The sequence below is a fragment of the Thamnophis sirtalis genome, unplaced genomic scaffold (assembly GCF_051295495.1).
Source record: "Thamnophis sirtalis isolate CommonGarterSnake01/CBP01778 unplaced genomic scaffold, rThaSir2_p1.2 scaffold_3, whole genome shotgun sequence".
Taxonomy (NCBI): domain Eukaryota; kingdom Metazoa; phylum Chordata; class Lepidosauria; order Squamata; family Natricidae; genus Thamnophis; species Thamnophis sirtalis.
This window is the reverse complement of record NW_028261383.1, coordinates 13,067,707-13,094,050: the sequence shown is the minus strand read 5'-3', so window position 1 is coordinate 13,094,050 and position 26,344 is coordinate 13,067,707. Positions and strand designations below refer to the sequence as shown.

Sequence of the window (26,344 nt, the reverse complement as noted above, 5' to 3'; positions counted from 1 at the left end):
ACCTTTCTGATTGACAAGCTCAGCGTCTTAGCCACTGAGCCACTGAGTCCCACTCACAATGTTTAGTATGTGGCTAATATCCAGTGGACGCCCACATGAGCAAAAGTCTCATACACTTCCTTTTGCTTCCCTTTAACTGCCAGGGGCCCTGGATTATAAACCAGCCGAGCCACTACATAGTAATTTTGTCCAAGGTTGTCCTCACAGCCATTCTTCTACAAAACAACAAGGGCCTTTTCAGAAATGTCCACCATACCATTGTGAAAAGCCTTAGATGCAAATGCCTGAGCAGATTGACCTAACAACAGTGTAAAGCCTTCATATGGGTCAGTGCTGACAAAACTCTTCGAAAACATTAAGAGTGTCCTACATAACATTTTCAACCCAACATCTCCTAGTTTGATAATTTGTTGTTACCAATGCTCATGTCAGATGGGCATATTTCTGATTGGGAGATACCCCCCCCCCAGCCATCATTTTTTAAATTCTAATGAGAATTTCTGCCTTTTTTCCCCCCAAACAGGTGGTGGTGATGGGCTGGAGAATGAGAATGAGAAGCAGTGGAGGTTATTTAAACCACAATATGCAGTGTCTTCAAAGAGCCAAAGTGAATTCCGTACAAGTTGTAATCTGATGCACCATCAGAAGATCCCCTCAAATGACAAAACATATAGCTGCATGGAATTTGGAAAGAGATTCACTGAGAGCAGTGATATTAATTGCCATCAAAGGATTGACACAGAGGACAGACCATATAAATGCGTGGAGGGTGGAAAAAGTTTTCATTGGAACAGAGATCTTATTTGTCATGAAAGGACCCACACTGGGGACAGACCATATAAACGCATGGAGTTTGGAAAGAGATTCACTGAAAGTAATGATATTAATTGCCATCAAAGGATTGACACACAGGACAGACCATATAAATGCATGGAGTGTGAAAAGAGCTTTATTGACAAATGGCACCTTACTTTCCATCTAAGGATGCACAAAGCGGAAAGACCATATAAATGCATACAGTGTGGAATAGCATTTGCTAAGAAAGGTCGTCTTATTTGTCATGAAAGAATCCACACAGGGGAGAGACCATATAAATGCATACAGTGTGGAAAAGCATTTGCTCAGAAAGGTGGTCTTATTAATCATGAAAGAATCCACACAGGGGAGAGACCATATAAATGCATACAGTGTGGAAAAGCATTTACTTCCAAAACTAGTCTTACTTCTCATGAAAGAATCCACACAGGGGAAAAACCATTTCAATGTACAGAATGTGGAAAGAGCTTTGCTCAGAAAGTACAGCTTAAATCTCATAGCAGAATGCACACACAGGACAGACCATATAAATGCATGGAGTTTGGAAAGAGATTCACTGAAAGTAGTGATATTAATTGCCATCAAAGGATTGACACACAGGACAGACCATATAAATGCATGGAGTGTGAAAAGAGCTTTATTGACAAATGGCACTTTACCTTCCACCTAAGGATGCACGAAGCGGAAAGACCATATAAATGCATGGAGTGTGGAAAAGCATTTACTCAGAACTCGGAACTTAATCGTCATAAGAGGATCCACACTGGGGAGAGACCATATAAATGCATGGAGTGTGGAAAAAGCTTTTGTCAGAACTCAGAACTTAATAGTCATAGGAGGATCCACACTGGGGAGAGACCATATAAATGCATACAGTGTGGAAAAGCATTTACTCACAAAAATAGTCTTACTTGTCATGAAAGAATCCACACGGGGGAAAAACCATTTCAATGTACAGAATGTGGAAAAAGCTTTGCTTGGACAGGACAACTTAATTCTCACAAAAGGACCCACACAAAAGAGAGACCATATAAATGCATGTAGTGTGGAGAAAGCTCCTACAATTTCAATAGAATAGAATAGGGTTAGAAGGAATCTTGGAGGTCGTCATGTCTAATGCCTGCTTCTGCAGGAGACTGTCATGGTTCCAAGTAATATCCCCAACAGAATAGAGCAGAAAGAGCTTTATTAACAAATGGCAACTTACTTCCTACCAAAGGATGCATACAGGGGAGAGACCATATAAATGTATACATTGTGGAAAAGTGTTTACTCAGAAAAGTGGTCTTATTAGTCATGAGAGAATCCATGCAGGGGAGAAACCATTTCAATGTACAGAATGTGGAAGAGCTTTGCTCAAAAAGGACAACTTAATTTTCATGAGAAAATCCACACAGGCCAGAGACCATATAAATACACAGAGTGTGGGGAAAGCTTTGCTCGGACAGTACAACTTAATTCTTATAAAAGGACCGACCCAGAAGAGAGACAATATAAATGCATGTAGAGTGGAGAAAGCTCCAGCAATTTCAATAGAATAGGGCTGGAAGGAACTTGGGGGTCTTCTAGTCCAACCTCCTGCTCCAGCAGAAGACTGTCAGAATTCCAAGTAACATCCCCAACAGAATCAAAACTCAGGCATTTACATTTACTCATAAAGGAATTCAAAGTGGGGATAATCCATATGAATGCATGGAGTGTGAAACGAGCTTTGCTCAGAAAAAACAACTTAATTCTCATGAAAGGATTCACCCGGAACAGAGACTATATATATGCATGTAGTGTGAAAATGGTTTAACAATCACAAGTTATTTATTCACGAAACAATCCAAAATGGTAAATCTAATGGATGGAGCATGGAAATAATTGTACTGGCAAAGAACATCTTATTCATCATGAATGGATCCATGTAGGGAGTAATACTTCTAAATGGACAAAGTGGAAAAGCCTCTAGTAGAATGTCTTATCTGAATTACTATTAGAGGATCCATACAGGGAAGAAATCATGTAAAGCAGGGAGTGTGGAAAAACTTTACTTGGGAACCACAATAATTCTCATAAAATTATGCCAACAGAAGAAACCGCATAAATCCATGGAAGGGGCTTCAGAAGAACTTCTGGTTCCAAATATTTGAATTCATTCAGAGCAGCCAGGTTTTCCGTTGCTTGTTTTGACCTGCATTTGTGCTGTGGCAACAGATGAAAAATCAGAACTAAGCCCTTCAGTTTCCTGCCTTTTGCCCATCACCATCTCACCATCTTTTCCAAACTGAGGATTGACGGCTTCCTTGACTTTCCCGTTAATTTAGCAATAGCACTTAGACTTATATACAGCTTCATAGTGCTTTACAATCCGCTCTAAGTGGTTTACAGAGTCAGGATATTGCCGCCAATGATCTGCATCCTCATTTTATTGGCCTTGGAAGGATGGAATGTTGAGTCAATCTTGAGCCTGGTGAGGTTTGAACTACTAAATTACAGGCAGCTGGCAGGCAGCAGCAGTAGTCTGCACTACATTCTAACCACTGCGCCACCAGTTTAATTTACCTAAAGAACACTATGAATCAAAATCCACACACATTTCTCAAATTTAGAAAGCCTTTCAATCTGCAGTGTTCTATTGCCACAAAATAGTACTCCTTTTCTTTCCTCTCAAGATTTAGCTAAAGAAATCTTCTCATTTTCCTTGGTTATCTTCTGACCAAAAGGAAAAGGAGTGAGATCAGCCCAAGAAAGACAACCTCTATGTAGCAGTCCCCAAGGCATTTTTCCTTCACTTAAGCTTCCCAATGTATTTGAGTAACAAACTGCTTATATTCTTATAGTTGGGAACCTTATAAATAAACTCTTATGACCTGTAATTCTACAGTCTCTTTCTGTGTATTCCTTTTTGATTATCTGATCCAGTGATTATGTTCAGCAATACTGAGCCCTTATTTCAAGTCAGCTAAGGGGAACAAACCCATTCCAGGAGGTAAATTTGCTTTTTTTAAAGTAGTGCAACCCCTTGAGACCAGATCAACTCTATAAGAATCCACTCTAGGATGCAGTAGTCTTTGACCCACCGTCTGAGAGGCCTGGGGAACGCGGGAATTTTTGGCGGGAAGGATTTGCCTCAGAAGGCCTGAAGGAGCGGAGCCCCCCCCACTCTGAAACCGGGAAAGGGGCGGGGCGAGTGAGTGGGGGGGAAGGTCCGCTGTGAGCTAAGGCGGCATCGGAGGGGATTTCAGCCGTTCGGGCTGCGCTGAAGCCGGAGACCGAATGGAGGCCCGGGGGTGTCCCCTTCAGGCGGGGAGCGGCCTCTCCGAGGGCCCCCTCAGCTGGGAGGCTGAGCGCTGGCGCTTCCGCAGCTGCGGCTTCCGGAAGGCCGAGGGGCCGCGGGCGCTTTGCAGCCGCCTGCACCGGCTGTGCCGGGGGTGGCTGCGGCCCGAGCGGAGCAGCAAAGCCGAGATGCTGGACCTGGTGGTGCTGGAGCAGCTGCTGGCCCTGCTGCCCCCGGAGTTGGCGGGCTGGCTGAGGGAGTGCGGGGCGGAGAACTGCGCCCAGGCCGTGGCCCTGGCCGAAGGCTGCCTCCTCGGCCCCGCAGCCGCCCCGGAGCCCGGAAAGGGGCGGCAGGTGAGGGAGTTTTCATCCTCTTCTACGCTTTTTCTTTCTCTTCCTTACAGATAAAAGCAAGAGGAAAACATCAGCAGGTCTTAGGATGATGTATTAGTATGTGCGACTAACTGTGGGACGTTATCTATTTTCCCACATACTTTGTTATGGACTGGACAGCCATAATGCAAAAAATATCTCAATTCTCACGTGGGGGTAGAGGGGGGGTGTCATAAAAACCCTTCCTAGTATTCCAGTGAGTACAGTGAGAGAACAAACAAGATTTTATTAATGTGGTCTTAATAGATAGAGCTAATATTCTTTGTCCTGCTTCTTGTCTACCTGGAAGTGCTGATAACTGTTTCCTCCCATGCCAGGGGCTCAGACTGAATCCAAGAGGGCTCCTCTATCCAGTAATAGCTATTGCCCAAAATCCCACTCACCTACACCCACAAAAACAAATGAATCATCCAAGTTCTCTAGTCCCTTTAGAAATTTTGATCAGTACCATTAGCATTGAACTGAATGTGAATGTAATGTCTTAAATGAATTCCCTTTCTCATGAACAGGACCTGTTAACCAAAGCGATGTTGCAGACATATTTGTCCCAACTTTTTCAAGACACAACTGGTTTTTCTTTGAAGACTTTTCACTTCTCCTCCAAGAAGCTTCTTGGAGGAGAAGTGAAAAGTCTTCAAAGAGAAACCAAAAAACTCCAGTTGCCTATTGAAAAAGTACCTTTGGGACAAGATTACTTAGAGTCTCCATAGAAACTTATATTTCTTCTCTTAGATAATATTTGTAAGAAGAAGCAGAAAATGAGAATTATTTTCACACAGGTATTTTAAAACAGTTGCAAATTAATACAAAGAATGAACCAAGGATAGTAAAAGATTATGAAATAAGAGATGAAAATTGCGTTTCCGTGAACCAAATAGTACTTAGGTTGCATATTTCAAAATCTACGTTTGATGTTATGAGGCAATAACACAGAAAACTTCCTCTCCACCCCCGTCCTCAAGGTTTTTGAATCTAGTCCATACTATCATCCTAAAAAGCAGTAGTGTTCAGTAAAATACTTTACAAAATCAGTTTGAATATAGTTATGCATTTTTACATTGCTAAGTTTCAGTATAATTAGTAGAGATGCAGATCCCGAGCCTATATGCTTTTCCCAACTGATGTAAGCGGGAAGATTGTATGATTATTAGATACTTAACACAAGTATTTCCTGGATTCTTCAATCAATATAGAGCTGTAAGGGACTTGAGGGTCTTTTTGTCTAACCCCCTTGTTCAGGCAGAAAACCATATATATACATGGCCGCAAACTGCCAGGTCAAATTTAAGTGATCCTCCACTAGGACTCTACAGTCCCTCTGACAGTAACTGTTTTTGAGCCAGGTTTTGCCTAATCTGTACTTGTACCTATGGTTTTTCCTGCCTAAGTGTAAAACCTTTCTTCTCTCTGCACTAAATTTCATTTTCTGGAATGGGGCCCATTGTTCAAGTCTGACAAGATCATTTTGTATCCTGAGCCTATCTTCTGGGGAGTTGGCTATTCCTGCCAGCTTAATGTTTTCTACAGATTTGTTGAGTTCCCCTTCTATTCCCTCATCTAAATCATTTATGAAGATATTGAAGAATACTGAGCCTAAGATGGATCTTTGTGATACCCCACTGTAGACATTCCACTATAGATAGTTCTAAGCAGACTTTTGATTATACGTACGATAGAGTTTGAAAAAAATGGTCCCTGAAGAAAAAACAAAGCTTACAGAGAAAAACAACAAAGTATACTTTATTCATATTCCACTACCATGATCATGGGACTCCCTACCTGATGATAGGAGAGAGCCCTGAAGAAATCTATTTTTTCAGATTAAATACATATGGACATTAACATTTGAAACAATATTTGGGCAAGGTAAAAGGACTAATGCAAGTATACATCATTGTTTTCCTGGACTGTTTTGATAAGCTATTAAATTGAGCTTTCTCAGGATTCTTCCTGATATTAACATGTCAAAAAATCAGTGTTAACATTATGGTTTAGGGAATGGTTGGTCTGCTGACAGTTTTTGGTTATTGAAGTTCCTATCATGATTTTCATTAATGTTATTCTATTTTATCTATTCCATTGGTGGGATTCAATTTTTTTTACTCCTCGTTCTGTGGGCATGGCATGGCTTGGTGGGTGTGGCAGGGGAAGGTTAATGCCAAATCTCAATTCCCACCTCACTCCAGGGTAAGGTTACTGCGAAATCCCCATTTCCTCCCAATCAGCTGGGACTCGGGAGGAAGATAATAGATTAGAGTAGAGCCAGTTAGAGGTGGAATTACCAGTTCTCTGAACTACTCAAAATTTCCACTACTGGTTCTCCAGAACTGATCAGAACCTGCTGAATACAACCTCTCATCTATTCCCAATTTGTGTCTTGTCATTCTTTTAGTCCACCTAAGGATATTATTGCACTCTGCATGTCCCTTTGCTTTGATATGGAGAGTATATCATTCATTACAGTTGGATATCCTTCGGAATCATTTTGCAAAAGTGATTTATTGATCAAATCTGCTGAAAGGTTGCACTTCATCGCAACAGAGATTCTCCCTAGTTCTGCTTTTCTATATATTCAAAATCACCTTAAAACATTTATCACTCAACGTTAAACCTGATTGGAAATTTGTTAGAAAGAATGAAGTATCCAAATATCTTTTAATGAGTCTCAGTGTTTCAGGGTATGTGTTTTACCCTCAAAGGCACCCTGATGTACATTCCAAGATCTCCTTCTGAACTTTCAAGTCGGTGGTCTCCTCAAAGATAGAATAGACATAAATACATTCACAAAGATGGGAAGGCCGTTATTGTCAAGTAATAAGGAGAAGATAAATAAGCAGCTCCTGTTCTGAAGAAAAATAGGAAATAAAAAGGAAGCAACTCACAAACGTGCCAGGCAATTATCCAGAAATAACAGAAACCCCCATAGAGTAGGAATTCTCAAATTCTCTCATTTTTATTTGAATTGGAAAAATACATGTGGAGGACAAAAACGTAAGCAAACTAACATGGTTAGTTCGAACTCATTTCAAAGTAGATCATAAATCAGGCCTTTTTTTTAAGTTGCAGGAGCCATTAATTGAGGAGATCTCAGCAGAGCTCCAGGGAAGAGGACATCCATCCAATGATTCTGAAGAGCTTCTTTTCAGGAGGATCCAACTGGGACTACCTTGCCAGGTAGGTGTAAGTTTCTTCTGTGAAGTTTAAACACCTTCATTCATGAGCTTCTTTGTAAAGCAAAGGCCGAGTCTCTGTGAATTTCAATCCTGCTGTACCCACAGAATGACCACATGAGCCTTACTAATTCAACCTTGAAGATGATCCTAGGAATGCAAACAAAAGTCAATTCATAAAAGTCTTGTACTCTTGAAATGTGTTGGAACAGTTTAATCTTCCTTAATATGTTTCAAAAGACTTGATATTTTCAGGGTCATGTGGAACATTTTGAAATAGGGCAGATAAAAAATTCCTAATAGGTATGTCATGTTTTCTAACAAAAGAGTGTTTTACTGGGCCAGAGAGATAAGCCCAGAGGATTCCCTGCACAAAATCTTTTTGGGGAATTCTGCCAGGGCAGGGGAGGATGGATGGGGTCCCCAAGCAGTGCCATTCTGCAACTTGGATGCATCTAACCCATATTTTGTGCCTTTAAAAAAGCAGCATGGAGGTGGTGGAGGGGGGCTTCCCACCCTTAAGTGTGTGTGTTTATTTGCTAGAAGAAAATGTCCATTTGATCTCTTGCAAAGCTCTTTTTTCTCTTTTGGAATTAAGAAAGAAAACAAGAGAGAACTGTCACATGAGGAAGATATATTTTTTTGTTTCTAGGGCTCTGATCCCTTTGAGGTGGCGGCTGTGGACTTCACAGAGGAGGAGTGGGCACTGCTGGATTCTAGCCAGAAGGCCCTCTGCAGGGAAGTCATGCTGGAGGTTAATATGAATATGGCTGCTTTGGGTAAGGATTCTCTTTGCTCTGGGTTCTGTTGATTAGGAAACGTGTTTTAAGTGGGAATTAAAGAGAGAAGATACATGCACTTGGTTGCATATAGTGGTGAGAACTCTAATGACTACCACCTGTTAAATCTTTCCTATTCTCAGGAAAATCAGAATCACAATGTAGAAGGTAAAGGTTCCCCTCGCACATATGTGCTAGTTGTTCTCAACTGTAGCGGTGCTCATCTCCGTTTAAAAACCGAAGAGCCAGCACTGTCCGAATACGTCTCCATGGTCATGAGGCCGGTATGACTAAACGGCAAAGGCTCATAGAACACTGTTACCTTCCCATCAAAGTGGTCCCTATTTTTCTACTGCCATTTTTACATGCTTTCGAACTGCTAGGTTGACAGAAGCTGGGACAAATTACGGGAGTTCACTCCCTTACACGGCACTAGGGATTCAAAGTGCCGACTTTTCTGATTGACAAGCTCAGCGTCTTCGCCACTGAGCCACTGCGTCCCACTCACAGTGTATAGTATGTGGCTAATATCCAGTGGACACCCACATGTGCAAAAGTCTCATACACTTCCCTTTGCTTCCTTTTAACTGCCAGGGGCTCTGGATTATAAACCAGCCGAGCCACTACATAGTAATTTTGTCCAAAGTTGTCCTCACAGCCACGCTTTTACAAAAAACAAGGGCCTTTTCAGAAATGTCCACCATACCATTGTGAAAGGCCTTAGATGCAAATGCTTGAGCAGATTGACCGAACAACATTGTAAAGCCTTCAATGGGTCAATGCTGACAAAACTCTTGGATATCATTAAGAGTGTCCTACATAACATTTTCAACCCAACATCTCCTGGTTTGACAATTTGTTGTTACCAATGCTGATGTCAGATGGGCATATTTCTCACTGGGAGATACACCTCCCCACCCAGCTGTCTTTTTAAATTCTAATGAGAATTTCTGCCTTTTTCCCCCAAAACAGGTGGTGGTAATGGGCTGGAGAATGAGAAGCAGCGGAGGTTATTTAAACCACAATATGCAGTGTCTTCAAAGAGCCAAAGTGAATTCCGTACAAGTCGTAATCTGACGCACCATCAGAAGATCCCCTCAAATGACAAAACATATAGTTGCATGGAGTTTGGAAAGATATTCAGTGAGAGTAGTGATATTAATTGCCAGCAAAGGATTGACACAGAGGACAGACCATATAAATGCATGGAGTGTGAAAAGAGCTTTATTGACAAATGGCACCTTACTTTCCACCTAAGGATGCACGAAGCGGAAAGACCATATAAATGCATGGAGTGTGGAAAAGCATTTGCTCAGAAAGGTGATCTTATTAATCATGAAAGAATCCACACAGGGGAAAAACCATTTCAATGTACAGAATGTGGAAAGAGCTTTGCTCGGAAAGGACAGCTTAAATCTCATAACAAAATCCACACTGGGGACAGACCATATAAATGCATGGAGTTTGGAAAGAGATTCACTGAAAATAGTGACATTAATTGCCATCAAAGGATTGACATAGAGGACAAACCATATAAATGCATGGAGTGTGGAAAGAGCTTTATTGACAAATGGCACCTTACTTTCCACCTAAGGATGCACGAAGCGGAAAGACCATATAAATGCATACAGTGTGGAAAAACGTTTACTCACAAAAGTAGGCTTATTATTCATGAAAGAATTCACACAGGGGAAAAACCATTTCAATGTACAGAATGTGGAAAGAGCTTTGCTTGGAAAGGACAGCTTACTCATCATGAAAGAATCCATACAGGGGAGAAACCATATCAGTGTATAACATGTGGAAAGAACTATGCTCACAAAGGACAACTGAATTCTCATGAGAGAATCCACACAGGGCAGAGACCATATAAATGCATGTAGTGTAGAGAAAGCTCCAACAATTTCAATAGAATAGAATAGGGCTAGAAGGAATCTTGGAGGTCTTCAAGTCTAATACCCTGCTCCAGCAGGAGATTGTCATGGTTCCAAGTAACATCCCCAACAGAATAAAAACAGGCATTTACAATACATTTACTCATGAAGGAAGTGGGGATAATCCATATGAATGCATGGAGTGTGGAAAGAGCCTTGCTTGGAAAGGATAACATAAATCTCATAAATTATGCCCATAGAAGAAACCATATAAATCTATGTAATTAGCCAATCATCAAAGAATCCAGAAATGAGAAGTAAGATTGCCTAGAACATGCAAAGTTCTTTGTTTGATCTGGAATGTTATTCATGATCCTGTGCGGATTCTCTGATTCCCAAGGAGTGGTCACAACACAACATTAGCAAATCTGTACAGTGTACTTCATTGTGTCACATGCCTTCCCCCCACAAGAGGTTATTGCTCTTAACTCTACCCTTCTGAACCTTGCAAGCTGATATTGCAACACAAATACATCTTTAATATTTAGTCCTTAACTGGAATAAAAACTTTGAATATTTAAAGTGTTACACAACCTTTGCTTCCTTCCAAATATTCTTGCATTGAGGGACTGCCTCAGTGCATTTGCTGCATTTCTCTTGGCCAATTTCCAAGCCCTTCTTTTAAGCAGTGTTGCCAAACTGAGTTGCCAGGTCAATCTCCAGGCAGGAGTCCCATCAGAATATGATGCTTGCTATACTTTGTAGTACTGGCGGTTGATTGCTTGTTTGTATTACTTGCTTGTATTGCTTGTCAGTCACCAGATATGGCCTCCTACTTCACCACCTTTTTGCCCTTTTCTCTTACACCCTTACACAAGCTCTTTGCTCTTTCATAGCCTTTGTTTCTGTAAACTAAGGGCCTTGATGAGATGAGGTTGCTTCTGGATTTTCACAAATTGTTGAAACATCAGCTGGGGCTCAGTTAGCCATGCAACTGGATGCCCAGCGTGGCTCCTTGGAAGTAAACTGAGTGAGTGAAGGCATGAGGCCATCTCAGATTTCTCATGGGGAAGAGGGGTGTCCTGGCTGCAACTGTTTTTCCAAAGCACAGACAGCAATTGTAGCTTTGCATCCTCAAACATCCATGCAGGAGAAAAAGTATAAGCACCCAAATATAGAAAGAGCTGAAAGTAGAGCTGTGGCGTGACTATTGATGGGATAACCCATACAGGAGTATTGTCATACAAACACATGGATAAATTTCATATTGGGTACTTTGAAGAAAGTTGTCTCATTCTGTAGAAAACCCATCCCTCTCCTGGGTAGCTGTGTGGCTGGTCCTCCCGAGTCTCTCCCCAAGACTTGAAAACTGTTGAAAAGTCCCTGCGAGTAAGGGCGCGAAAGAAGATTCCCGCGGTGAGGAACGTGATAAGACCCTCCGAAGGGTGCGAAACGAGTCCCTGCGAAGGGCGAGAAAAAGTCCCTTTAAAAGGGCGTGAAAAGATCCTCTAAGGACACGAATTTGAAGCGGGTAATATGAAGCAGCACACCCGGATAGGAGAAAGTGAGCCCCACATCTGAGCGGGATCATGGGAAGCGGTAGCTCACAGGCGGCCACGGAAACCCCCTTAGGGGAGCTGTTGGGGGCCTGGGACGAAAAGCAGATGCCTGTCCTGGCCAGAATGAAAAAAAAAAAAAAGGAAAGCAAAACAGATATGTAGAGAAATGGGCTTTGCTGAAAGATAATACAGGAAAACTAATTTGGCTACATAAAGGTACTTAAAGGAAAAGGGAAAATGTTGGGGTCTCTTTCTTTCTCTTGTCTGTTTGTTTCTTTCTCTGTCTTCTCTGCAACCACGTGGTTTGTTTGTTGAGATTGTGCCTTCCCTAATTTAAGAGATTTGTGCTGGGAATGACTAGGATGTGTAAACCTGAGAGTTCTCTCTCCCCCCCCCCCTCTGCGAGGTGGCGCAGTGGTTAAATGCAGCACTGCAGGCTACTTCAGCTGACTGCAGTTCTGCAGTTCGGCTGTTCTAATCTCACCGGCTCAGGGTTGACTCAGCCTTCCATCCTTCCGAGGTGGGTAAAATGAGGACCCGGATTGTTGTTGGGGGCGATATGCTGACTCTGTAAACCGCTTAGAGAGGGCTGAAAGCCCTATGAAGTGGTATATAAGTCTAACTGCTATTGCTATTGCTATTTTCTCCTTGTCCTTGTGTATATGTGTGTCTAAGTCTTTGTGCACCCTCAAGGTAATTGTAACGAAGATGTCTCCAATCCAAAAGACAACAATTTTAAATTGTTCAATGAAAGCAAAGAGTAAACTGGCAGAAATTCCCTTCACTCAGTTGGTTGGGCCCAGAAAACTGAGTGAAGGGGGAGGGGAGTCTTTACTTTGTGTTTGTTTGGCGAACAGAAACAGAGTAAAGAGAAATATTTTTTTTCCTTCCTTCCTTCCTTCCCTATACCTTGAAGTAACAACCCAGGAAATGTTTTAAGTTCATTTACAAGAAAAGTTTCATCCTTGCAGTTATTGTGTGTTTAAATGATTTTACCTGTTCATTTCTTTCCTGAAGCATGTGAATCCAGACCCTTCAGGAGTCTGGAAGAGTTCTGCCCTTCAGCTCCAGAGTGATGGGATTAAGGCATGATAATATTGTCCCTTTATACAGAAGCTGTCAAGCAGGGCAGCCAATGGGAGTGCTTCTGGCAGCCCGCGCTCAGCCAGCCGCGCTTTAGCCAATCAGGTGCAGCTAGGCTGTTGCCGGCTGCCAGTCATAGCTCGAGGACTTTAGGACCTGTCGCAAGTCGAGGATTTTGGAAGCTATAGCTGTATAGACGCTATAGCCAAGAGTCCTAAACGACAGGGCAGGATTTATAGGGTTTTGGCTCTCTAGGAAGCAGCACTCTCTGGTTGAGAGAGAGAGCCTGAGAGGCCAGCTGAGTGCCAGAAGTTTTGGCGGGAACGGTTTTCAGTTGCTCTGCTGAAGCGCAAAAGCCCTGAGGGAGCGGAGTCCCCCCTTCTCCTCCTTTGAAACCGGGAAAGGGGCGGGGAGTGTCTGCTGTGACCGAAGGCAGCCTCAGAGGGAGGACCTGTTAACCAAGGCGGATGTTGGAAAGTTATTTTTCTTCCAGATAATATTTTTGGCCAGAAGAAGGAAACAATTATTTTTACATAGATATTTCACACAGCTGCAAATTAGTACAAAGAATTAACAGAGAAGTATACAAAATTATGAAATAAAAGATGAAAGTGTTTATACATTATATTTTCCTGTCATTTAATTCTAGCCAAATATATCTGATTATGTGAGCTTCCTCTGGTATAGGGCCAGTGCAGGTATTAGGACCTCACTCCACAAAATGGTCCCTGGTGCCCAAAAGACGGGGGGGAGGGCTTGTCTACAGTACATACTGCATAATGCTACACTTAATAAACACAATGGAATATTTTGGCTTTAATATGCCTTCTTCACAGTAGTGAGGAAAAGCAACAGATTGACATTTCTTTACATTTTAGGCACATCTCCACAATTTGCTGCCCTAATTCCCCTATGTTTCTCATTTATTACCTAAGAACATCAAATTGTGACCTGTCAGTTTTTATCAATCATGTCACAGAATATTATTGTAAAAAGCAGTTTAGGGAATGGTCTGCCTGTGGGCAGTTTTGAGTTATTGAAGTTCCTGTCATAATTTTAATTACTGTTACTGAGCCAAGCTGAGCTGTTAATGAGCCGAAGTGGCGCAGTGGTTAGGGTGCAGTACTGCAGGCCACTTTAGCTGACTGTGATCTGCAGTTCAGCGGTTCAAATCTCACCGGCTCAAGGTCGACTCAGCCTTCCATCCTTCCGAGGTGGGTGAAATGAGGACCTGGACTGTGGGGGCAAGTTGCTGACTCAATTTGCTAAAAAAATTTGTAAACCGCTTAGAGGGCTGAAAGCCCTATGAAGCGGTATATAAGTCTAATTAATAATAAATAAATAAATAAATACTAATTTTAGTTTGATCTATTCTCAATTTGTCATTCTTTCTCCACCTTCGGATATTATTCCAGTCTGCATGTCCCTTTGCTTTGATATGGAGAGTATATCATTCATTAAAGTTGGATATCCTTCAGAATCATTTTGCAAAAGTGATTTATTGAGCAAATCTGCTGAAAGGTTACACTCCATTGTAACAGAGATTCTCCCTATTCTTGCTTTTCTATATGTTCAAAATTATCTTAAAACATTTATCACTATAAGGTAAAGCTAATTGGGAATTTGAGGTTAGAATAAATGAAGTTTCTAAATTGCTTTTAATGAGAATGTTACATATGTGCATTTTAACTTCGAAAACATCTTGGTGTACATTCCAAGGTCTTCCCCTGAACATCAAGCTTGGTGGTCTCACTGCAAGAGCCAAGGTGGCGCAGTGGTTAAATGCAGCACTGCAGGCTACTGCTAGATCAGCAGGTCAGCGGTTCAAATCTCACCGGCTCAGGGTTGACTCAGCCTTCCATCCTTCCGAGGTGGGTAAAATGAGGACCCAGATTGTTGGGGGCAATATGCTGACTCTCTGTAAACCGCTTAGAGAGGGCTGAAAGCCCTATGAAGCGGTATATAAGTCTACTGCTATTGCTATTGCTATTGCTATTGCAAGACACACTGTGAAGCCTCTCCAAAAGGAAGTGGGGATTGACAAAGGCCCCCAAATCTAAAGGAAAAAGGACAAGATAGCACAGGCATTAGTACATTCATTAAAAGGAAAGGCTACAACCATCAAATAAAGGAGAGGAGATAAAGAAGCATCTTATCAGAAGGAAAAGAGGAAATAAATAAGCAATGAAGTATTTCATAAACGTGACAGGTTATTATGAAGAAATAACAGCCACCCACAATGAGGGGTTCTCAAGTTCTCTTGTTTTTATTTGAATTGGAAAAGTACAATTGGGGGAGAAAAAAGTAAGGCAAGCAAACTAACATGGTTACAGTCATTTGAGATTGGATCATAAATCAGGCTATTCTTTCAGTTGCAGGACCCATTCATGGAGATCTCAGCAGAGCTCCATGGAAGAGGAAATCCATCCAATGATTCTGAAGAGCTTTTCAGGCGTATCTAACTAGGGCCACCATGCCAGGTAAATGAAAGTTTCTTGTAAAAAGTTTAAACTCCTGTTCATGAGCTGCTTTGAAAACCAAATGCTGAGTCTGTGTGAATTTGAGCCTGGTGTCCCCATAGAGTGACCCACTGAGCCTCACTCATTCAACCTTCAACATTGTTCTGGGAATGCAAACAAGAAAAATCACAGGAGTCTTGTATTAGGAAACGTAATATATATGTAGGAACAGTTTAGTTCTTGCTAATATTTTTCAAAATACTTTGGAAAAGCAGTTAAAGCCATGAAGCAAAACTGTACAAATAGGCTAATATATCCATTTAAAATAAATTGCAGGATAGACACATTTCCCTTAGGAAAAACCCTCAAATCGAAGTTGACAAGTTTTAATGGTAAGACTGTTGGTCAACTGACTTGATATAACCAGGGACATTTATAAAATTTTGAAGTAGCCTACGGGAAAAATTCCAGGTATGTCATATTTTCTAAGAAATTTGTATTTTGCTGAACCAGGGAGATAAGGCCACGGGATTCCTCTGCACAAAATCATTTTGGTGAATTAGAATTAGATTTACTATTTAGAAGGGACATTTGAGGTCTTCTAGTCCAAGCCCCTGCTCAGGTAGGAAACCCTACACCATTTCAGAGAAATGGTTATCCAATCTCTTCTTAAAAACTTCTTGTAGCATTCACAATTTCTGGAGGCAAGTTGTTCTACTGATTAATTGTTCTAAGTATCAGGAAATTTCTCCTTAAGTTGTTTCTCTCCTTGATTAGTTTCTATGCATTGCTTCTCGTCCTGCGTTCAGATGCTTTGGAGTTATTCCAGGCCGGAGGAGGGGGCTCACCAAGGAGTGCTATTCAATCTTGAGCCTGGTGAGGTTTGAACTGCCAAATTACAGGCAGCTGGCTGGCAGCAGCAGTAGTCTGCACTACATTCAAACCATTGTGCCACCAGTTTAATTTACCTAAAAAACACTATAGGCAGAATCCACACGCATTTCTCAAATTTAGAAAGCCTTTCAATCTGCAGTGTTCTATTCCCACAAAATAGTACTCCTTTTCTTTCCTCTTAAGATTTAGCTAAAGAAATCTTCTCATTTTCCTTGGTTATCTTCTGACCAAAAGGAAAAGGAGTGAGAAAAGCCCCAGAAAGACAACCTCTGTGGAGCAGTCCCCAAGGCATTTTTTCCTTCACTTAAGCTTCCCAATGTATTTGAGTAACAAACTCCTTATATTCTTATAGTTGGGAATCTTATAACTAAACTATTATGACCTGTAATTCTACAGTCTCTTTCTGTGTATTCCTTTTTGATTATCTGATCCAGTGATTATGTTCAGCAATACTGAGCCCTTATTTTAACTCTGCTAAGGGGAACAAACCCATTCCAGGAGGTAAATTTGCTTTTTTTTTTAAGTAGTGCAACCCCTTGAGACCAGATCAACTGTATAAGAATCCAGCCAGCCATCTAAAATCAAGAAGAAAAGGTCAAGACTTCGACAGAACTGTAATAAAACAAAAGATATAGTACAGATTGTATGTGTAGAAAAAGGGGGATTCCTTCCTTGAGTTTAAACGCAGAAATACAGACAACAGAGATGACAAATTGGTGTAAAAGTATCTCCACCGTATTTATTGCTTACATATTTATTTAATAAGAAATGTAGTTTCAGTATGGCTTCCCGTCACATTTGAGCCCCTCCCACGTCTCTGTTTATTCTAACTGTCCCAGGAGCACATCCACATTTAAGACAATTCTAAGAGGAGAAGAAATCCCAGTTGGCCAGAAGCAGCAATCCAATCAGGTTTCCTCCAAAGCCGCTTGGCTCATTGCAGCCCAGCTCAAGCTCCACCACACCCATCATTCTCTGCCACCTATAGCACTTTACCTTCGCATCCCCTGCCACACTGGACCAAACGTTTCCCCAACAGCAGAGCGCCCTTTAATCCTCAGCATGGAACAGGGCATGCGCAGAAGAGAAGCCCGGGATGTAGAGCACACAGGACAGGAGAGGCAGTAGCTGCCTTACGAGACGCTCTATCTAAGAACAGTAAAAGAGGGTTCTTTACAGGGTTTCGCCACTCTAGAATGCAGTAGTCTTTGACCCACCGTCTGAGAGGCCTGGGGAGCGCGGGAATTTTTGGCGGGAAGGATTTGCCTCAGAAGGCCTGAAGGAGCGGAGCCCCCCCCTCTGAAACCGGGAAAGGGGCGGGGCGAGTGAGTGGGGGGGAAGGTCCGCTGTGAGCTAAGGCGGCATCGGAGGGGATTTCAGCCGTTCGGGCTGCGCTGAAGCCGGAGACCGAATGGAGGCCCGGGGGTGTCTCCTTCAGGCGGGGAGCGGCCCCTCCGAGGGCCCCCTCAGCTGGGAGTCTGAGCGCTGGCGCTTCCGCAGCTACGGCTTCCGGAAGGCCGAGGGGCCGCGGGCGCTTTGCAGCCGCCTGCACCGGCTGTGCCGGGGGTGGCTGCGGCCCGAGCGGAGCAGCAAAGCCGAGATGCTGGACCTGGTGGTGCTGGAGCAGCTGCTGGCCCTGCTGCCCCCGGAGTTGGCGGGCTGGCTGAGGGAGTGCGGGGCGGAGAACTGCGCCCAGGCGGTGGCCCTGGCCGAAGGCTGCCTCCTCGGCCCCGCAGCCGCCCCGGAGCCCGGAAAGGGGCGGCAGGTGAGGGAGTTTTCATCCTCTTCTACGCTTTTTCTTTCTCTTCCTTACAGATAAAAGCAAGAGGAAAACATCAGCAGGTCTTAGGATGATATATTAGTATGTGCGACTAACTGTGGGACGTTATCTATTTTCCCACATACTTTGTTATGGACTGGACAGCCATAATGCAAAAAATATCTCAACCCTTCCTAGTATTCCAGTGAGTACAGTGAGAGAACAAACAAGATTTTATTAATGTGGTCTTAATAGATAGAGCTAATATTCTTTGTCCCGCTTCTTGTCTAACTGGAAGTGCTGATAACTGTTTCCTCCCAAGCCAGGGGCTCAGACTGAATCCAAGAGGACTCATCTATCCAGTAATAGCTATTGCCCAAAATCCCACTGACCCACACCCACAAAAACAAATGAATCATTCAAGTTCTCTAGTCCCTTTAGAAATGTTGATCAGTACCATTAGCATTGAACTGAATGTGAATGCAATGTCTTAAATGAATTCCCTTTCTCATGAACAGGATCTGTTAACCAAGGCAATGTTGGAGACTTATTTGTCCCAACTTTTTCAAGGCACAACTGGTTTTTCTTTGAAGACATTTCACTTCTCCTCCAAGAAGCTTCTTGGAGGAGAAGTGAAATGTCTTCAAAGAAAAACCAAAAAACTCCAGTTGCCTATTGAAAAAGTACCTTTGGGACAACCATGACCTGGGCTACTTAGAGTCTCCATAGAAACTTATATTTCTTCTCTTAGATAATATTTTTAAGAAGAAGCAGAAAATGAGAATTATTTTCATACAGGTATTTAGAACAGTTGCAAATTAATACAAAAAATGAACAGAGGATAGTAAAAGAGTATGAAATAAGAGATGAAAATTGGGTTTTGGTGAACCAAGTAGTACTTAGGTTGCATATTTCAAAATCTATGTTTGATGTTATGAGACAAAAACACAGAAAACTTCCTCCCCCCCCCCCCGTCCTCAAGGTTTTTGAATCTAGTCCATACTATCATCCTAAAAAGCAATAATGTTAAGTAAAATACTTTACAAAATCAGTTTGAATATAGTTATGCATTTTTACATTGCTTAGTTTCATTCTAATTAGTAGAGATGCAGATCCCGAGCCTATATATATATACATACATACATACATACATACATACATACATACATACATACATACATACACACACACAAACACATACATACATACTGCTGCTGCCAGGTCAAATTTAAGTGATCCTCCACTAGCCAAGTTTTGCCTAATCTGTACTTGTACCTATGGTTTTTCCTGCCTAAGTGTAGAAACCTTGATTCTCTCTGCATTACATTTCATTTTCTGGAATGGGGCCCATTGTTCAAGTCTGATAAGATCATTTTGTATCCTGAGCTTATCTTCTGGGGAGTTGGCTGTTCCTGCCAGCTTAATGTTTTCTACAAGATTTGATGAGTTCCCCTTCTATTCCCTCATCTAAATCATTTATGAAGATATTGAAGAGTACTGAGACTAAGATAGATCTTTGTGATACCCCACTGTAGACATTCCACTATAGATAGTTCTAAGCAGACTTTCGATTATACGTATGATAGAGTTTGAAAAAAATGGTCCCTGAAGAAAAAACAAAGCTTACAGAGAAAAACAACAAAGTATACTTTATTCATATTCCACTACCATGATCATGGGGCTCCCTACCTGATGATAGGAGAGAACCTTGAACAAACCTATTTTTCAGATTAAATGCATATGGACATTAACATTTGAAACAATATTAGAGCAAGGTAAAAGGACTAATGCAAGTATACATCATTGTTTTCCTGGACTGTTTTGATAAGCTATTAAACTGAGCTTTCTCAGGATTCTTCCTGATATTAACATGTCAAAAAATTAGTGTTTACATTATGGTTCAGGGAATGGTTGGTCTGCTGACAGTTTTGTGTTATTGAATTTCCTATCATGATTTTCCTTACTATTATTAATTCTATTTTATCTATTCCATTGGTGGAATTCAATTTTTTTTACTCCTCGTTCTGTGGGCATGGCATGGCTTGGTGGGTGTGGCAGGGGAAGGTTACTGCCAAATCTCAATTCCCACCTCACTCCAGGGTAAGGTTACTGCGAAATACCCATTTCCTCCCAATCAGCTGGACTTGGGAGGCAGATAATAGATTGGGGCGGAGCCAATTAGAGGTGGAATTACCAGTTCTCTGAACTATTCAAAATTTCTACTACTGGTTCTCCAGAACTGATCAGAACCTGCTGAATACAACCTCTCTTCTATTCCCAATTTGTGTCCTGTCATTCTTTTAGTCCACCTAAAAATATTATTGCACTCTTCATGTCCCTTTCCTTTGATATGAAGAGTATATCATTCATTACAGTTGGATATCCTTCATTTTGCAAAAGTGATTTATTGATAAAATCTGCTGAAAGGTTGCACTTCATCGCAACAGAGACTCTCCCTAGTTCTGCTTTTCTATAAATAAAAAATCACCTTAAAATATTTATCACTCAACGTTAAGCCTGATTGGGAATTTGTTAGAAAGAATGAAGTATCCACATATCTTTTAATGAGTCTCAGTGTTCCAGGGCATGTGATTTACCCTCAAAGGCACCCTTATGTACATTCCAAGATCTCTTTCTGGTCTTTTAGGTCGGTGGTCTCCTCACGCATAGAATAGACATAAATACATTCACAAAGAATGAAAAGCCGTTATTGTCAAGTAATGAGAAGATAAATAAGCAGCTCCTGTTCTGAAGGAAAATAGGAAATAAAAAGGAAGCAACTCATAAAAGTGGCAGCCAATTATCCTGTAATAACAGCAACCCACAGAGTAGGAGTTCTCAAATCCTCTCATTTTTATTTGAATTGGAAAAATACATGTGGAGAACAAAACCTTAAGTGAACTATCATGGTATGTTGGAAGTCATTTCAAAGTAGATCATAAATCAAGCCTTTTTTTTAAGTTGCAGGAGCCATTCATTCAGGAGATCTCAGCAGAGCTCCAGGAAAGAGGAGATCCATCCAATGATTCTGAAGAGCTTCTTTTCAGGAGGATCCAACTGGGACTACCTTGCCAGGTAAGTGTAAGTTTCTTCTGAGAAGTTTAAACACCTTCATTCATGAGCTTTTTTCTAAACCAAAGGCCAAGTCTCTGTGAATTTCAATCCTGCTGTCCCCACAGAATGACCCAGTGAGCCTTACTAATTCAACCTTGAAGATGATCCTAGGAATGCAAACGAAGGTCAATTCACAAAAGTCTTGTACTCTTGAAATGTGTTGGAACAGTTTAATCTTCCTTAATATGTTTCAAAAGATATCTTCAGGATCATGTGCAACATTTTGAAATAGGGCAGATAAAAAATCCCTAATAGGTATGTCATGTTTTCTAACAAATGAGTGTTTTATTGCGCCAGAGAGATAAGCCCAGAGGATTCCCTGCACAAAATCTTTTTGGCGAATTCTGCCAGGCCAGGGGAGGAGGGGTGGTGTTGGTGATCCCCAAGCAGTGCCATTCTGCAACTTGGATGCATCTAACCCATATTTTGTGCCTTTAAAAAAGCAGCATGGAGGAGGTGGAGGGGGGCTTCCCACCCTTAAGTGTGTGTGTTCATTTGCTAGAAGAAAATGTCCATTTGGTTTCTTACAAAGCTCTCTTTTCTTTTGGAATTAAGAAAGAAAACATAAGAGAGGACTGTTAAATGGGGAAGATATTTTTTTTGTTTCTAGGGCTCTGATCCCTTTGAGGTGGTGGCTGTGGACTTCACAGAGGAGGAGTGGGCACTGCTGGATTCTAGCCAGAAGGCCTTCTGCAGGGAAGTCATGCTGGAGGTTACTATGAATATGGCTGCTCTGGGTAAGGATCCTCTTTGCTCTGGGTTCTATTGATTAGTTGTTTTATGTGGGAACTAAAGACAGAAGATACATGAACTCAGTTGCATACGGTGGTGAGAACGCTAATGACTACCACCTGTAAAATCTTTCCTAATCTCAGGAAAATCAGAATCACAATGCATAAGGTAAAGGTTCCCCTCCCACATAGGTGCTAGTTGTTCCCAACTGTAGCGGTGCTCATCTCCGTTTCAAAACCGAAGAGCCAGCGTTGTCCAAAGTTGTCTCCGTGGTCATGAACGCCAAAGGCTCATGGAATACTGCTACCTTCCAATCAAGGTTGTCCCTATTTTTCTACTGTCATTTTACATGCTTTCGAACTGCTAGGTTGGAAGAAGCTGGGACAAGTAACGGGAGTTCACTCCGTTACACGGCACTAGGGATTCAAAGTGCAGACCTTTCTGATTGACAAGGTCAGCGTCTTAGCCACTGAGCCACTGCATCCCACTCACAATGTATAGTATGTGGCTAATATCCAGTGGACACCCACATGTGCAAAAGTCTCATACACTTCCCTTAGCCTCCCTTTAACTGCCAGGGGCCCTGGATTATAAACCTGCCGAGCCACTGCATAGTAATTTTGTCCAAGGTTGTCCTCACAGCCACTCTTTTACAAAAAACAAGGGCCTTTTCAGAAATGTCCACCATACCATTGTGAAAGGCCTTAGATGCAAATGCCTGAGCAGATTGACCTAACAACAGTGTAAAGCCTTCATATGGGTCAGTGCTGACAAATCTTTTGGATATCATTAAGAGTGTCCTACAAAACATTTTCAAGCCAGCATCTCCTAGTTTGACAATTTGTTGTTACCAATGCTGTTATCAGATGGGCATATTTCTGACTGGGAGAACCCCCCCCCCCGCCATCATTTTAAATTCTAATGAGAATTCCTGCTTTCCCCCCCCCCCCCAAACAGGTGGTGGTGATGGGCTGGAGAATGAGAATGAGAAGCAGCGGAGGTTATTTAAACCACAATATGCAGTGTCTTCAAAGAGCCAAAGTGAATTCTGTACAAGTCGTAATCTGACGGACCATCAGAAGATCCCCTCAAATGACAAAACATATAGCTGCATGGAGTTTGGAAAGAGCTTAAGTGAGAGTAGTGATATTAATTGCCATCAAAGGATTGACAGAGAGGACAGACCCTATAAATGCATGGTGTGTGAAAAGAGGTTTATTGACAAATGGCACCTTACTTTCCACCTAAGGATGCACGAAGCGGAAAAACCATATAAATGCATGGAGTGTGGAAAAAGCTTTTGTCAGAACTCAGACCTTAATTGTCATAAGAGGATCCACACTGGGGAGAGACCATATAAATGCATACAGTGTGGAAAAGCATTTGCTGGCAAAAATAATCTTACTTGTCATGAAAGAATCCACACAGGGGAAAAACCATTTCAATGTACAGAATGTGGAAAGAACTTTGCTCAGAAAGTACAGCTTAAATCTCATAACAGAATCCACACTGGGGACAGACCATATAAATGCATGGAATTGGGGAAGAGATTCACTGAAAGTAGTGATATTAATTGCCATCAAAGGATTGACACAGAGGACCGACCATATAAATGCATGGAGTGTGAAAAGAGCTTTATTGACAAATGGCACCTTGCTTTCCACCTAAGGATGCATGAAGCGGAAAAACCATATAAATGCATACAGTGTGGAAAAACATTTACTCGGAAATATTATCTCATTAATCATGAAAGAATCCACACAGGGGAAAAACCATTTCAATGTACAGAATGTGGAAAGAGCTTTGCTCAGAAAGGACAGCTTAAATCTCATAGCGGAATCCACACTGGGGACAGACCATACAAATGCATGGAGTGTGGAAAAAGCTTTTGTCAGAACTCAGGACTTAATAGTCATAAGAGGATCCACACTGGGGAGAGACCATATAAATGCATACAGTGTGGAAAAGCATTTACTCACAAAAATAGTCTTACTTGTCATGAAAGAATCCACACAGGGGAAAAACCATTTCAATGTACAGAATGTGGAAAAAGCTTTGCTCGGACAGGACAACTTAATTCTCATAAAAGGACCCACACAGAAGAGAGACCATATAAATGCATGTAGTGTGGAGAAAACTGCAACAATTTCAACAGAATAGAATAGGGTTAGAAGGGATCTTGGAGGTCTTCATGTCTAATACCCTGCTCCAGCAGGAGACTTTCATATTTCCAAGTAACATCTGCAACAGAATAAAACAGGCATTTACAATTCATTGTAAAGCGGGAGGCTGGGCTAGCCTAGTTTAATGCTAATGGGTGGGGGAGCGAGCAACACGGCCGGGGCAGGTGTTCCAGAAGGTACTTCCGGGTCCACCGGTCGAACCTCCTCTCAGAGGTTGCTGAAATTCATGAACTGCTTCGCCCAAAACGGTGCCAACCGGCAGAAACCCATCACTGGTATAGACGCTATAGCCAAGAGCCCTAAAGGATGGGGCAGGATTTATAGTGTTTTGGCTCTCTAGGAAGCAGCACTCTGGTTGAGAGCGAGCGAGCCTGAGAGGCCAGCTGAGTGCCAGACGTTTTGGCCGGAATGGTTTTCAATTGCTCCGCTGAAGCACAAAAGCCCTGATGGAGTGGAGTCCCCCCCCCTTCTCTTTTGAAACTGGGAAAGGGGTGGGGGAGGGTCCACGGTGACCAAAGGCAGCCCCAGAGGGAGTTTCCAGCCATCAGGGCTGTGCTGAAGCTGGAAACCGAAAGGCGGCTGGGGGGGGGCGCAGGAGGAACAGTGGTCCTTCAGGCATGGAGCAGCAGCTGCGAGGAGTCCGTCGGGGGGGTGGGTGGGTGGGAAGCAGCGGCCCTAGCGGCCTCCTCACGGAACCCCGCAGCTCCGAGGCTTCACTTGGAAAGATAAACTTAATTCTCATAAAAAGATCTACATAGGAGAGAAACCATATAAATGCATAGAGTGCAGAAAGAGCTTTATTAACAAATAGCAACATACTTCCCACCAAAAGATGCACACGGAGAGACCATAAAAATGTATACACTGTGGAAAAGTGTTTACTTGGAAAAGTGGTCTTATTAGTCATTAGAAAATCCATACAGGGGAGAAACCATTTCAATGTACAGAATATGGAAAGAGCTTTGCTCAAAAAGGACAACTTAATTTTCATGAGAGAATCCACACAGGGCAGAGACCATATAAATGCAGAGAGTGTGGGAAAAGCTTTGCTCAAACAGGACAACTTAATTCTTATAAAAGGACCAACACAGAAGAGAGAGAATATAAATGCATGTAGAGTGGAGAAAGCTCCAGCAATTTCAATAGAATAGGGCTGGAAGGGAACTTGGAGGTCTTCTAGTCCAACCCCCTTTTCCAGCCGGAGACTGTCAGGATTCCAAGTAATATCCCCAACAGAATCAAAACTCAGGCATTTACATTTACTCATGAAGGAATTCAAAGTGGGGATAATCCATGTGAATGCATGGAGTGTGAAACCAGCTTTGCTCAGAAAGAACAACTTAATTCTCATAAAAGGATTCACGCGGAGCAGAGACTATATATATGCATGTAGTGTGAAAATGGTTTAACAATCACAAGTTATTTATTCACGAAACAATCCAAAATTGGTAAATCTAATGCATAGAGTATTAAAATAATTTTACTGGCAAAGAACATCTTATTCATCATGAATGGATCCATGTAGGGAGCAATACTTCTAAATGGATAAAGTGGAAAAGCCTCTAGTAGAATGTCTTATCTGAATTACTATTAGAGGATCCATATAGGGGAGAAATCATGTAAAGCAGGGAGTGTGGAAAAACTACTTGGGAACCACCATAATTCTCATAAAATTATTCGAACAGAAGAAACGGCATAAATCCATGGAAGGGACTTCAGAAGAACTTCTGGTTCCAAATATTTGACTTCATTCAGAGCAGCCAGGTTTTCCGTTGCTTGTTTTGACCTGCATTTGTGCTGTGGCAACAGAGATGAAAAATCAGAACTAAGCCCTTCAGTTTCCTGCCTTTTGCCCATCACCATCTCACCATCTTTTCCAAACAGGATTGATGGCTTCCTTGACTTCCCTGTTAATTTAGCAATAGCACTTAGACTTATATACAGCTTCATAGTGCTTTACAATCCGTTCTAAGTGGTTTACAGAGTCAGGATATTGCCGCCAATGATCTGCATCCTCATTTTATTGGCCTTGGAAGGATGGAATGTTGAGTCAATCTTGAGCCTGGTGAGGTTTGAACTGCCAAATTACAGGCAGCTGGCAGGCAGCAGCAGTAGTCTGCACTACATTCAAACCATTGTGCCACCAGTTTAATTTACCTAAAAAACACTATAGGCAGAATCCACATGCATTTCTCAAATTTAGAAAGCCTTTCAATATGCAGAGTTCTATTCCCACAAAATAGTACTCCTTTTCTTTCCTCTTAAGAT

The 26,344-nt window shown here is 42.0% G+C and overlaps 2 protein-coding genes across 2 annotated transcripts in view; both read left to right on the top strand.

The window, feature by feature from the left end:
* LOC148047217 (uncharacterized) overlaps nt 1–3,674 on the top strand; it is a 7,781-nt gene extending 4,107 nt beyond the window's left edge. Inside the window, exon 5 of the mRNA XM_087711252.1 lies at nt 524–3,674. Within this exon, the coding sequence (XP_087567378.1) occupies nt 524–1,860 (1,337 nt within the window). The 3' untranslated portion in view covers nt 1,861–3,674. The remainder of the gene's footprint in view (nt 1–523) is intronic.
* Nucleotides 3,675–3,898: 224 nt separating this feature from the next.
* LOC106538674 (uncharacterized) lies at nt 3,899–24,058 on the top strand. The gene is given in 10 exon segments (XM_087707992.1): nt 3,899–4,431; nt 7,531–7,644; nt 8,293–8,419; nt 9,392–10,301; nt 11,190–11,200; nt 17,647–18,053; nt 21,009–21,122; nt 21,227–21,286; nt 21,772–21,898; nt 22,851–24,058. Coding segments are annotated over 10 exon segments (3,432 nt in total). The 5' UTR covers nt 3,899–4,077.
* The last annotated feature ends 2,286 nt before the right edge of the window (nt 24,059–26,344 follow it).